This window comes from Onychomys torridus, chromosome 4, assembly GCF_903995425.1.
Source record: "Onychomys torridus chromosome 4, mOncTor1.1, whole genome shotgun sequence".
NCBI classification, from domain to species: Eukaryota; Metazoa; Chordata; class Mammalia; order Rodentia; family Cricetidae; genus Onychomys; species Onychomys torridus.
The window spans coordinates 139,186,996-139,198,025 of NC_050446.1; the positions used below are offsets into that span (position 1 = coordinate 139,186,996).

The 11,030-nt window shown below is 43.9% G+C and overlaps 1 protein-coding gene across 4 annotated transcripts in view; it reads left to right on the top strand.

Annotated features, from left to right (window-relative positions):
• Ggt7 (gamma-glutamyltransferase 7) overlaps positions 1 to 4,378 on the top strand; it is a 28,878-nt gene extending 24,500 nt beyond the window's left edge. For 3 of the 4 annotated variants that reach the window (XM_036183750.1, XM_036183752.1, XM_036183754.1), the window contains exons 14-15: positions 6 to 105; positions 3,638 to 4,378. In XM_036183750.1, the coding sequence (XP_036039643.1) occupies positions 6 to 105; positions 3,638 to 3,801 (264 nt within the window). In that variant the 3' untranslated portion in view covers positions 3,802 to 4,378. The remainder of the gene's footprint in view (positions 1 to 5; positions 106 to 3,637) is intronic. The other variant, XM_036183755.1, reaches the window with a different exon arrangement.
• The last annotated feature ends 6,652 nt before the right edge of the window (positions 4,379 to 11,030 follow it).

Sequence of the window (11,030 nt, forward strand, 5' to 3'; positions counted from 1 at the left end):
CACAGGTTCTACTGAATGTCCTGACGTTGAACCGGAACCTGAGTGACAGCCTGGCCCGAGGACGGCTCCACCCAGACCTGCAGTCCAACCTCCTGCAGGTGGACAGTGAGTGCAGAGCAAATTCCTCTAGGATGGGCACAGGGATTGGTGGAGAAGGGCTCTCCCAGGGTTTTTCCTGCCTTTTCTTCCTTTTTGTGAAGGTTTGGGGCAGGGTGGGGGTGGGGTTCCCATAACAAATTCTTGTAGAGCTAATGTAAGATCTGGGGATTGGAACCACCTTGACATTTCCCGACTTTGTGACAATAGGAAATCCATGTCTCAACTCTCGAGACTTCATTTTCTTCTTATAAAATGAGATAATAGCTGTTTTAGGAAAAGTTTCATTCAGTGGTGTATGATGAACACCTACTATGTGCCAAGCATCATCCCAGCTTCAAGGATACTACATTTATAAGCAGACAGAAAAATAAGCAGAGAAATGTGCACCAGTTTAGGCACAGCATCAGAGCAGAATGATGTAACTGGACCTACAGGGATTGGGGAAGGCTTCTCTTTGGTGACATCTAAGCTGAGATCTGAAGAGTGACAAAGCCCTACCATGCCAGAAACTGGGGCAGAGCTTTGTAGACCAAGAACAAGAGCAAAGAACTCAGAGCAGAATTGGGCTTCGTGGTTTTTTTTTAAGAAATAAAAAGAGACCCAGGTGAATGAGGATGTGCTGAGATCAGAAAGGAGAGCAGGGACCAGACCATGGACCTCAGCAGTTTACGGTGAGGAGATAGCATTGCCCCAACAACAAAAGCTTAGTTTTGGACATGGTTTAGTTTTATAAATAGGAAAACGTTGCACTTTTGAGTAGTTTTTATTATAATCTGCTCTGCTAGTTCAAAGAGATCCAGAATTGATTGAGACAGTCCTTGCTTAGTCAATATCATCACTGTTTTGCAGGTAAAGAAGCTCATGGCAGTTATAAACTAGTTAAAAATCTACCAGCAGGTGGCTTTAGAAGGATTCACAGAGGTGGTGGTGACTGGCTGAATTAGGCGTGGAGATTCCGCATGTAGCAATAAATGACTTTCTGGACAGGGGGAACAGTCTGTGAAAAAGCCAGAAAGAATGGCGTGGGAGAGCATTAGTAAGACTAGCTGTCCCCCAAACTTCTGAATTTCCCTAGCCCCTTTGTTACTTTACACAAACTCTACGTCACTCTGTGCATAATCTCTACAGATGCACTCTTTAAAAAAAATGTATGTATTTTTATCTTCTGTGCATTGTGTTTTGTCTGTGCATGTATGTCTATCTGAAGGTGTCGGGTCCCTGAAGTTGGGGTTACAGACTGTTGTGAGCTGCCCTGTGGGTGCTGGGATTGAACCCGGGTCCTTTGGAAGAGCAGCCAGTGCTCTTAACCACTGAACCATCTCTCCAGCTCTCCCCTCCCCTCCTTTTTTACTAAGTGTAGTTTGAACATAAACCTAAATCACAAATAGATGATGAGTAGTTATTTAAAACTCAAATATGTTCAGGTTATCGTTACGTGGTGGTGTCTACAGAAGGCCCGGGGGATCACTCTCACTGTGTGAGAGTTCAGGAAATGTTAGAGACCAGCCTGAAACTTGATCTTTGCCGTGATCAAAAGAATGAAAAGTGAACCACAAAGGAACTAGATTTATGATATGATTATTTGATGCTATTCAATAATATGGAGTTTTTAGTGGCTGAGCATGGTGGCACATGCCTTTAATCGCAGTACTCAGGAAGGAGAGGTTGGTGGATCTCTGAGTTCGAGGTCAGTCTGGTCTATAGAGTGAGTTTCAGGACAGCCAGGGCTATGCAATAGAGAGACTCTTGTTTCAAAAAACCAACCAACCAACCAAATAAATAATAGTGCTTTTTCTTAAGAACTACCTGAAATCACCCTGTCTGGGGACTTGAGAAGACCAAATCTTTATAAAGGAACAGGGAAGTGGCATATACTAGGCTTTGGTGAGGTCTAAGTTTAGAAGTCCTCAACTGAGGAGAGACTGGGGCCTGATTTGCTTTCAGTGGGGGAGGTGGATTGAAGAGACGAGAGCAGGAATCTAGAGAAGCATGTGGGGTAAGGCCAGGGCAGGGGATGATGAGAATCTGGACTCAAACCAGAGGTTAAACAACCACAGCCTTGCAAATATAGATTTAACTTTTACAATGTGCTGACCTTCTCTAAGCACTGGTAAACAATCACAAACAAGACCACCTGCTCTTTAAAAACCTTAAATTAAGGAAAGACATACAGTGAATCAGTAGAAACAGTAGTAAATACTTTGGGGGAAAAGCAGGGATGCTGGGTGCAGTGGCACTCGAGAGATAGAAGCAAGCTGCTCTCTGTGAGTTCAAGGCCAGCCTGGTCTACATAGCAAGGCCAGCAAAGGATACACAGTGAGACTCAGTCTCAAACCAAACAAAATAAAATAAGACAGCAGGTTATGACTAGGAACGTAGCACAGTTGGTAAAGTGCTGACCCAGAACACATGAGGCTCTAGGTTCTCTTCCAGCACCATAGAAACTGGACCTTACAGTGCTTGCCCTCAATTCCAGCACTCAGGTGGTAGAGGCAGGAGGATCAGAAGTTCAAGGTCATCTTGGCTACTAGGGACAAAGGGAGTCTGAGGTCAGCCTAGGCTATATGAAAGAGAGAGAGAAAGAGAGAGAGAGAGAGAGAGAGAGAGAGAGAGAGAGAGAGAGAGAGACTTGGCAGGGACTGATATTCTAGATAATAGGGAAATTCTCAAAGAGGTGCCTTTTGACCAAGGACAGGAAGGAAGTAAAACTCCATGACCCTCCATGGGAAAGCATTCCAAAATGAAACCCTAGCAGGTGCAAAGGCCCTGTACGTAAGAGGTAGCAAGGGGACCAGTGTGGCAGGAGGAGAGCTGAGCCAGGTGGAGACTAGAAGGAGCTCGGGAGAAGTCTTCAGAGAGGGACTAGGGTCCCAGCTGACCAGGCCATCAAGGCTTAGGAGGACTTGGAATTTCACTTTAAGACCTGTCAGAGCCCTTGGAGGGTTTGAGGGCAGGATACCTTTGGCTAGTGTGTGAAGCTGCAAAGAAGGCAGGACTGGGCAGATGAACATTAAGTAGACCGTGCACTAACCCCCACAGGCAGTGGTGGCACTTAAGAGATAGAGTCCAGGCCTTTTGCCGTTATTAAGAATGACTGCTGAGGCCGGGTGTGATGGCGCACGCCTTTAATCCCAGCACTCGGGAGGCAGAGGCAGGTGGATCTCCATGAGTTTGAGGCTAACCTAGTCTACATAGCAAGTTCCGGACAGCTAGAACTACATCATAGATAGACCCTGTCTGGAAAAAAAAAAAAAAAAAAAGAATTACTGCTTATTATCGATCCCTGACTGACTGTATGCCTCCGAGCTCAGTACTTTCTCCTTTATCTCCTTTAGTCCCTGCAACAACTTTATGTAGTAGGTTCTCTATAATCCCCCATTTTGTGCATGAGGACAAGGAGACTCGCAGAAGTAAAGCGATTTTGCAAAATCACACAGTTCCTGCTGTTGAAATCAAGACCGCGGTCAGATCTGACTGTGAGGTTCCTAAGTCAGCGCTCTAAATACATGTTTTGGGGGGTGGGGTGGATGGTTTTCAGGTGAGTTCACCGAGGAAGAGATTGAGTTCCTGGAAGCCAGGGGTCACCATGTGGAGAAGGTAGATGTCTTATCCTGGGTCCACGGCAGTCGGAGAACCAACAACTTCATCATCGCTGTGAAGGATCCTCGGAGCCCAGATGCAGCCGGAGCCACCATCCTGTAGAGCATTGGGGTGGGCGGGGTCACTGCTCCCCGCCTTTGCATGTTCCCAGAGTCCCTCTTTCTCCCAGGTTTGGTCTCAGGGGGACCCCATGGATGCCTCAGATCAGGGGCCAGAGGGGATGCTTAGCAAACCCTATCCCAGAGTAACTGGAAAATTCTCCAACTGGAGGCCTTTGGTGGTAATGGTGATGTCAGTGTCCATGACCAGGCAGGCAGGTCCTTGAGGAGTCAGATTGTCTGTCTGTCTCTTCTCTTCTCTCAGCCATGCTGCCCTTGAGCTTAGGGGTGTGCTTGCAAACCCTTCTCAAGGATCTCACAACCCCAACACCTTCAGACTGGTCTGACTTAGGCCTTGTCTTCCAGCTCCCTTTTCCAATACCTGGCCCCATTTCTTAAGTGACTAGGATTTTTTTAAATAGGCCATCCTAGGGAGAGGTAACCCTCCCCTTTCCACCAGGTTGAGGCAGGGGCCTTGCCTTTGAAGGTCCCCAGGCAGTCGGGTAGGGGTGGGGGTGGGCATCAGCTCAGGGGCTTCCATTTGCAAAGGGAATTAAAGAAAGAATATTGCTTAACCATGACTCTGGCTTGATCTCTGTCTAATTGATGTAATTGCTTTCTCGTAGCTGTGAGAGAACGCCTGACAAGTTGCAACTTAAGGGAGAAAAGATTTAACTTGGCTTGCAGTTTGAGGGAAACTAGTCCTTCGGGCAGGGACAGCATGGTGACAGGACAGCTCCCAGCTATGGCAGGGGAGCTTGCCCACACCTAGGTAGGTCAGGAAGTAGAGGCAGCACAGGAATGAAGGGGTCGGCAATTAAACCTCAAGCCTTGTTCTCCGGAGACCCTCTTCCTCCAGCTAGGTCCCACCCCACCCCAGGGGTTTTCTAACCTCCAAAAATGTCAAAGTATGACCAGCTAGGGACCAAGTGCTCTAACATGTGGGGCTGGAAGTAGGAGGAGTGAGAAAGGAAACCTTGGCTCACCCCATCTCAGAGGCTCACCCTATCTCAGAGGCTCACCCTATCTCAGAGGCTCACCCCATCTCAGAGGCTCACCCTATCTCAGAAGCCTGTGACACCAGGACAACCTGAAATCAACTTTGTAGGGGTTGTGTTTCCAAAACTTGTACTAGTAAAATAATAATAATAATAATAATAATAATAATAATAATAATAATAATAATAACTTTTGTTGTAGATATCTATCAAGCATTTAATGCTAAGCACTTTATGGGAATAATCTTACCTAATCTTTGTCACAAACCTCATGAGTTAGGTATGGATACTATTATCACCTTATTGGTGGGGATATTGGCAAAATGTCATTTAAAGGACTTGTCCGAAGTTTCTTACCTATTAAAAAGAAGAACTTGGGTTCACTCTCAGGATGTCTGACTCTACAGCTTGTGTTCTTAGCCAATTTCATGATTACTGGGTGAGCTATTTGTTGTGAACAACATTTCACATAACAGACAAGTATCTTCCATAGATAATGTCACTTATACTTACTGTATTAGTTATCATCTATTGCTGTGACAAAACACCGTGGCCAAGACAAGTTAAAGAGTTTAGGTCAGGCGGTGATGGTGCACGCCTTTAATCCCAGCACTCGGGAGGCAGAGGCAGGCGGATCTCTGTGAATTCCAGGACAGGCTCCAAAGCTACACAGAGAAACCCTGCCTCGAAAAACCAAAAAGAAAAAAAGAAAAGAAAGAGTTTAACTGAGCGTCGTGTTCCGGAGGGTTAGAGTCTAGGGTTTTGGAGTGAGGGCATGCCCACAGGTGGCGGGAGCAGCAGCTGAGACCACACATCTTGATTTGTAGGTAGGAGACAGAGCACAGGGAATTGCTGGGAGAATTTTGAAACCTCAAAGCCCGTTCCCAGTGATACACCTCCTCTAACAAGGCCTACACCTAATTCCTCCCAAACAGCTCCACCAGCTGGGGACGATGAGCCCATGGGCCCGTCTCATTCCAACCGCTGCATGGCATGTGTTTCTTATTAGCCACTGTGTTCCAGGCACTAGACTGCAGTCCTTATATTTTTGGTTGTGAGCCTAACCTTTACTGGCTGAGCCATCTCTCCAGCCCTAGACTTCAGTCCTAAACAAGACAAAGATTAAGTAAGATGAGAGATGCTGGGCAGTGCAAGTGGCTTAGTGGTAGAGCACTTCCCCAGCATGCACAAAGCCCTGGGTTCAATCTCCACCACCACAAAATATAAAAACAAGCAAACAGGACCAAATGAGCCAGATAAGTTAAGATACAATATCAACACAAGCTCTATAGTGTGCCTCATGTGTATGTTACAGATGTAACAATTATTAAATATCAGTTATTTCAGAAATGTATAATACAGTTTATCTATCCTCCAAAAGGACTCACTTTCCAAGAATAGCACTGTCAATAACTTAGCACAGGTTCCTCCAACTTCCTTTTTTCCGCGCATTTATAGATATATTTAAAAAGTAAAAATGAGACAATATTGTCATACTTTCCACTTTTCCCCCTCCTCTGGCTGCTAGAAAGAACTCACAGCAGTGCTCTGCCTTTGCCTCCTGAGAACTTGGATTATAGGCACAAGCCACACATCCAGCTAAGGTTCTTGACTATTAAAATTCTGATGATTTAGGAAGTCTATTTTAATACTGTCCTACAACACAGGAGACTGAGAAGAAGTCATAACTTCAAGGCTAGCCTGGGCTACACAGCACGTGTCTCTTTCTCAAAGAGAGAGAGACAGAGAGACAGAGACAGACAGAGAGAGAGAGAGAGAGACAGAGACAGAGAGAGAGAGAGAGAGACAGAGAGAGAGAGAGAGAGAGAGAGAGAGAGAGAGAGAGAGAGAGAGAGGAGAGAAAGGAAAAAGGAAAAAGGGAGAGCTCCCTTTGTTACTCAGTATATGAAGTATGTGGAACACTAAATTTTATTCCATTAAATTAATTATGTATCCACTCTGTCATGCATGGCCCAAGGCACTGGAGACACTGGAGAAAAAGACAAGATCAGTGCTCTCCAAGATCTTCTATTCCTAATCACTTTCATCTTATTTAGACTGCACCGGCTTGTGATGACATAAGGAACATTGGAAAGTTTGCCTCATATTAAGAATATAATTGGCTGACTAGAAAATGAAGTAAGAAACCTGGAACTGTGAAGAATGTCACACTATTCCCTGAGGCCTCAAATAACATAAACTTAAAAGTACTTGCCTATTAACTTTTTGTATTTTCCATACCAGTTTTTTGTTTGTTTGTTTGTTTGTTTTTGAGACAGGGTCCCAGGCTGACCTCAAACTTTCTGCACAGTTGAGGACAACCTTGAACTTCTGCCTTCCAACCTCTGCCTCCCAAGTGCTTAGATTACAGTCATGTGCTACCATACCTTGTTTATGTGATGCTGGTGACTAAATTTAGGATTTCATACATGCTAGCCAAGCACTCTTCCAACTGAGGTCAGCTATTTGAGGCTCTCTAGCCCCTTGCTTAACTTTAGGGAGAGTGTTAAATGACCGTTACCACACTAATTGATTTTATAGGCCCGATTCTTACAAATCATCTTTTAATTCAGAGATATTTCCATAAGAGGAAGAAAATAATCTGGGCCAGTTACATCATTCAAAGATGCAAGAAGTCAATATGAATGGGAATGGGACCAAGGATGTAGTTCTGCAGCAAGCACTTGTTTAGAATGAATGAAGTTCTGGGTTTGAGCCCCAGTACTGCAAAAGAGTAATATTAAATGTGGACAGATAAAATAATCTGATCAAGGAATCTCATCAGACTGGATAGAAAAATAAGAACCAGCAGTTCAATTTCTATTAAAAAAAAAAAAAAAGAAGAAGACACACCAGATTCAAAAATACAAAGAAGTCAAAAATAATGAGGGAAAATATCCCATGTAAATACACTAAAAAAATGCAGAGGCCTGATGTGGTGGCACACACCTTTTATCCCAGCACTTGGCTCTCTTCTGGCCTCCACAGGTCCTGCATGCACATGGCACACGACATATAGGCAAAACACAATACACATAAAATGAACACAGACTCCAGCAAAACAAACAAAATATAAAACAAAACAACAAAACCGTCACTCAGGAGACAGAGGCAGGTGGATTTCTGTGAATTTGAGGCCGGCCTGCTCTTCATAGCAAGTTCCAAGACATCCAGGGCAACACAGAGAGGCCATGTTTCAAAACGAAATAAGCTGGGCGGTGGTGGCGCATGCCTGTAATCCCAGCACTCGGGAGGCAGAGGCAGGTGGATCTCTGTGAGTTCGAGGCCAGTCTAGCTAGACTCATAGTAAATTCTAGGCCAGCCAGAGCTACATTGTGAGACACTGTCTGAAACAAAAACAATACACAACAAAAGCAAAAATAGCCTTGAAGTGGAAAACTCAGATGCAGTCGGCAGCAGTCGAGCAGAGAAACCGTAATATATTCACATAGTAAAACACCACCCAGCAACAAAATGGAATAAATTACAACTATATGCAACAATGTAGATGAATCTAGAAAATATAAGCACTGAGCAAAAGAAGCCAGATTCAGAGGCTCCATTCTGTGTGATTCCATTTGCAGCATATAAAGCTCAACTCTTGTCAAGCCTAGTCTGTGGGGTGAGAAGTCAGAATACTGTTTACCCTAAGGGGAGTCCTAGTAATTTCCAGAAGGTGGCTTAAAAGAGCTCTTATGGTACTCATAATGCATATCAATGCTCATTTTCTTCCTTCCTCTCCCTCTCCCTTCCCCTTTCTCCCTAGCCTCTCTTCTCCTCTCTCTAAATGTGTGTGTGCATGTGTGTGCCTGTGCGTGTGTCCTTGTGTGTGGTGTGGGGTGTGTGTGTGTGTGTTTGTGTGTGTGTGTGTGTGTGTGTGTGTGTGTGTGTGTGTGCGCGCGCGCGCCTGCTCAGGTGCTATCAGGCTCTGTGGAGGTCGGAGTTTACAGAACTTGGTTCTTTCCTTCTACACTATGGTCCCAGCGATGAAACTCAGGTCATCAGGCTTGGTAACAAGCACCTTGACTTGCTGCTGTGTCTCCCCAGCCCATTTCTGATTTTTTCATATAGGTGCTGATTAGACACATGTTGTACCTTGTGAAGACTCATCAGATTTATGATTTGTACAACTTTTATGCCTTTGTATTATTTGCTATTTGAAGTTTAAAGTTTTCAGGGTACTGGAGATACGGTTCAGGGGTTTAGATCACTGCTGCTCTTGCAGAGGACCTGAATTGGTTCCCAGCATCCACACAAAGTCTCATAACTATCTGTAATTCCAATTCCAAGGAATCTGCACCCTCTTCTGGCCTCCTCGAACACGTCATGCATGAGGTCCAAATACATACATGCAGGGAAAACACTCATATACATGAAATTAAAACTTTTTTTTTTTAGTTTTAAAATTTCAGAATATTAAAAAAAACAACAGGTCTTTGAATTCTAAGATTACTTACCTTCAGGGAGGTCACTTCTTGATGCTGTTCATTTTTTAAAATCATGTAGTTATCACTCTATTTCTTTCATTTTTAATTCTGTCTTCCACTGTTTACCCACGTTAAGCATTTATAGTATAACTTTTATACAAAGTAATGCTTCCCTTAAAGAGGCTCTGTTTGTCTGTGTATCAAGGCACTTTACTGCCACCTACTGGTCAATGAATTAACATAGCACGTTTGTCCAGTGAATGGTGCCCACTTAGATGCGATGTGTCCCTATAGGGCACTACTCACCCAACTAAACGTACCAGCCTTGTCATTTTGCCATTTTGTGATAAACCCTGAAAACAGTGAGATGTTGCTCCTCCAACTCCATTTGTTATTTTTTCCCACACAAGATGTAAATCCTCCTGCCTCTGCCTCCTAAATACTGGGATTAAAGGCATGAGCCACTATGCCTGGCCAAACTTGTTTATTTATTTATTTATCTATTTATTTATTTAAAGATTTATTTATTGATTATGTACACAGAAGAGAGTGCCAGATCTCATTACAGATGGTTGTGAGCCACCATGTAGGTGCTGGGAATTGAACTCAGGGCCTCTGGAAGAGCAGTTGGTGCTCTTAACCTCCGAACCATCTCTCCAGCCCCCAAACTTGTTTTTAATCTGATGCTACTGTACTGGTTTTGTCTGACTTTATTTGTTTGTCAGTTTTCTGATAAAAAAAAATTTTATTAAAAAATTTTTCAAAAAATTCATACAATGTATTCTGATCATGCCTTTCCTTTCTCCCAACTCCTCCCAGATCCTCTTCACTTCACACCCATTGCCATACACTTTCTATTTCTCTTTAAAAAACAAACAAAAAAGAAACTCACACACACACACAAAAAAAAAAAATAAAACATAAAATGAGAAACCAAAATATTCAAGCAAAAGGCCAATAAAACAAACAAAAAAGCCCGAACAAAGCCATATGAAACACAAACTCTACAAAAATACTATTCAGTTTATGTTGTGGTTGGTCATCTACTCCTGGAATGGAGCCTACTCTGAACTGTGGTCAATATACCCAGTGAGATTCCATTTTAGAAGACTAATTTTTCCTACCAATGCAGGGAGCTCCTTGGTTAGGGGTAGGAGCCCATGTCCACTCCCCACCCCCACCCCCACCCCCACCCCCGCATCCCCATCCTGAGATCCTGTCCAGCTGGCCCTGCATGTACTGCAAAGTTTCTGTGAGGTTATATGTGCATTAGTCCTATTGTAGCTGGAGGAAAGACACTGTTTCTTTGGAGTCATCTCTCGCCTCTGGATCTTACCATCTTTCCACCTCCTCTTCTGCATAGGTCTCTGGTCTCTATGGGGAGGGTTTGATGGAGACATGCCATTTAGAACTGAATGTTCCAATCTCTCTCTCTGTAAATTGTCAAGTTGTGGGTCTGTGTTCCCATCTACTGCAAGCTTCTCTTATGATGGCTGAGTAAGGCACTGATCTATGGGTATAGAAGAATGTCATTAGGAGTAATTTTTAAAGATATATTTATTCATGTATTTTATGTAATTTGCATGTATGCCTGCATGGCAGAAGAGATCATCAGATCCCATTATAGACGGCTGTGAGCCACTATGTGGTTGCTGGGAATTGAACTCAGGACCTCTGGGAGAGCAGCCAGTGCCCTTAACCACTGAGCTATCTCTCCCCACATTTTGTTGTTATGCTCCTTTAGCACAACAACATTTGGTTTTCCCTTCGGTCTGTGGCCTATCCAGTAAGGTTCTCGACCATCGAAG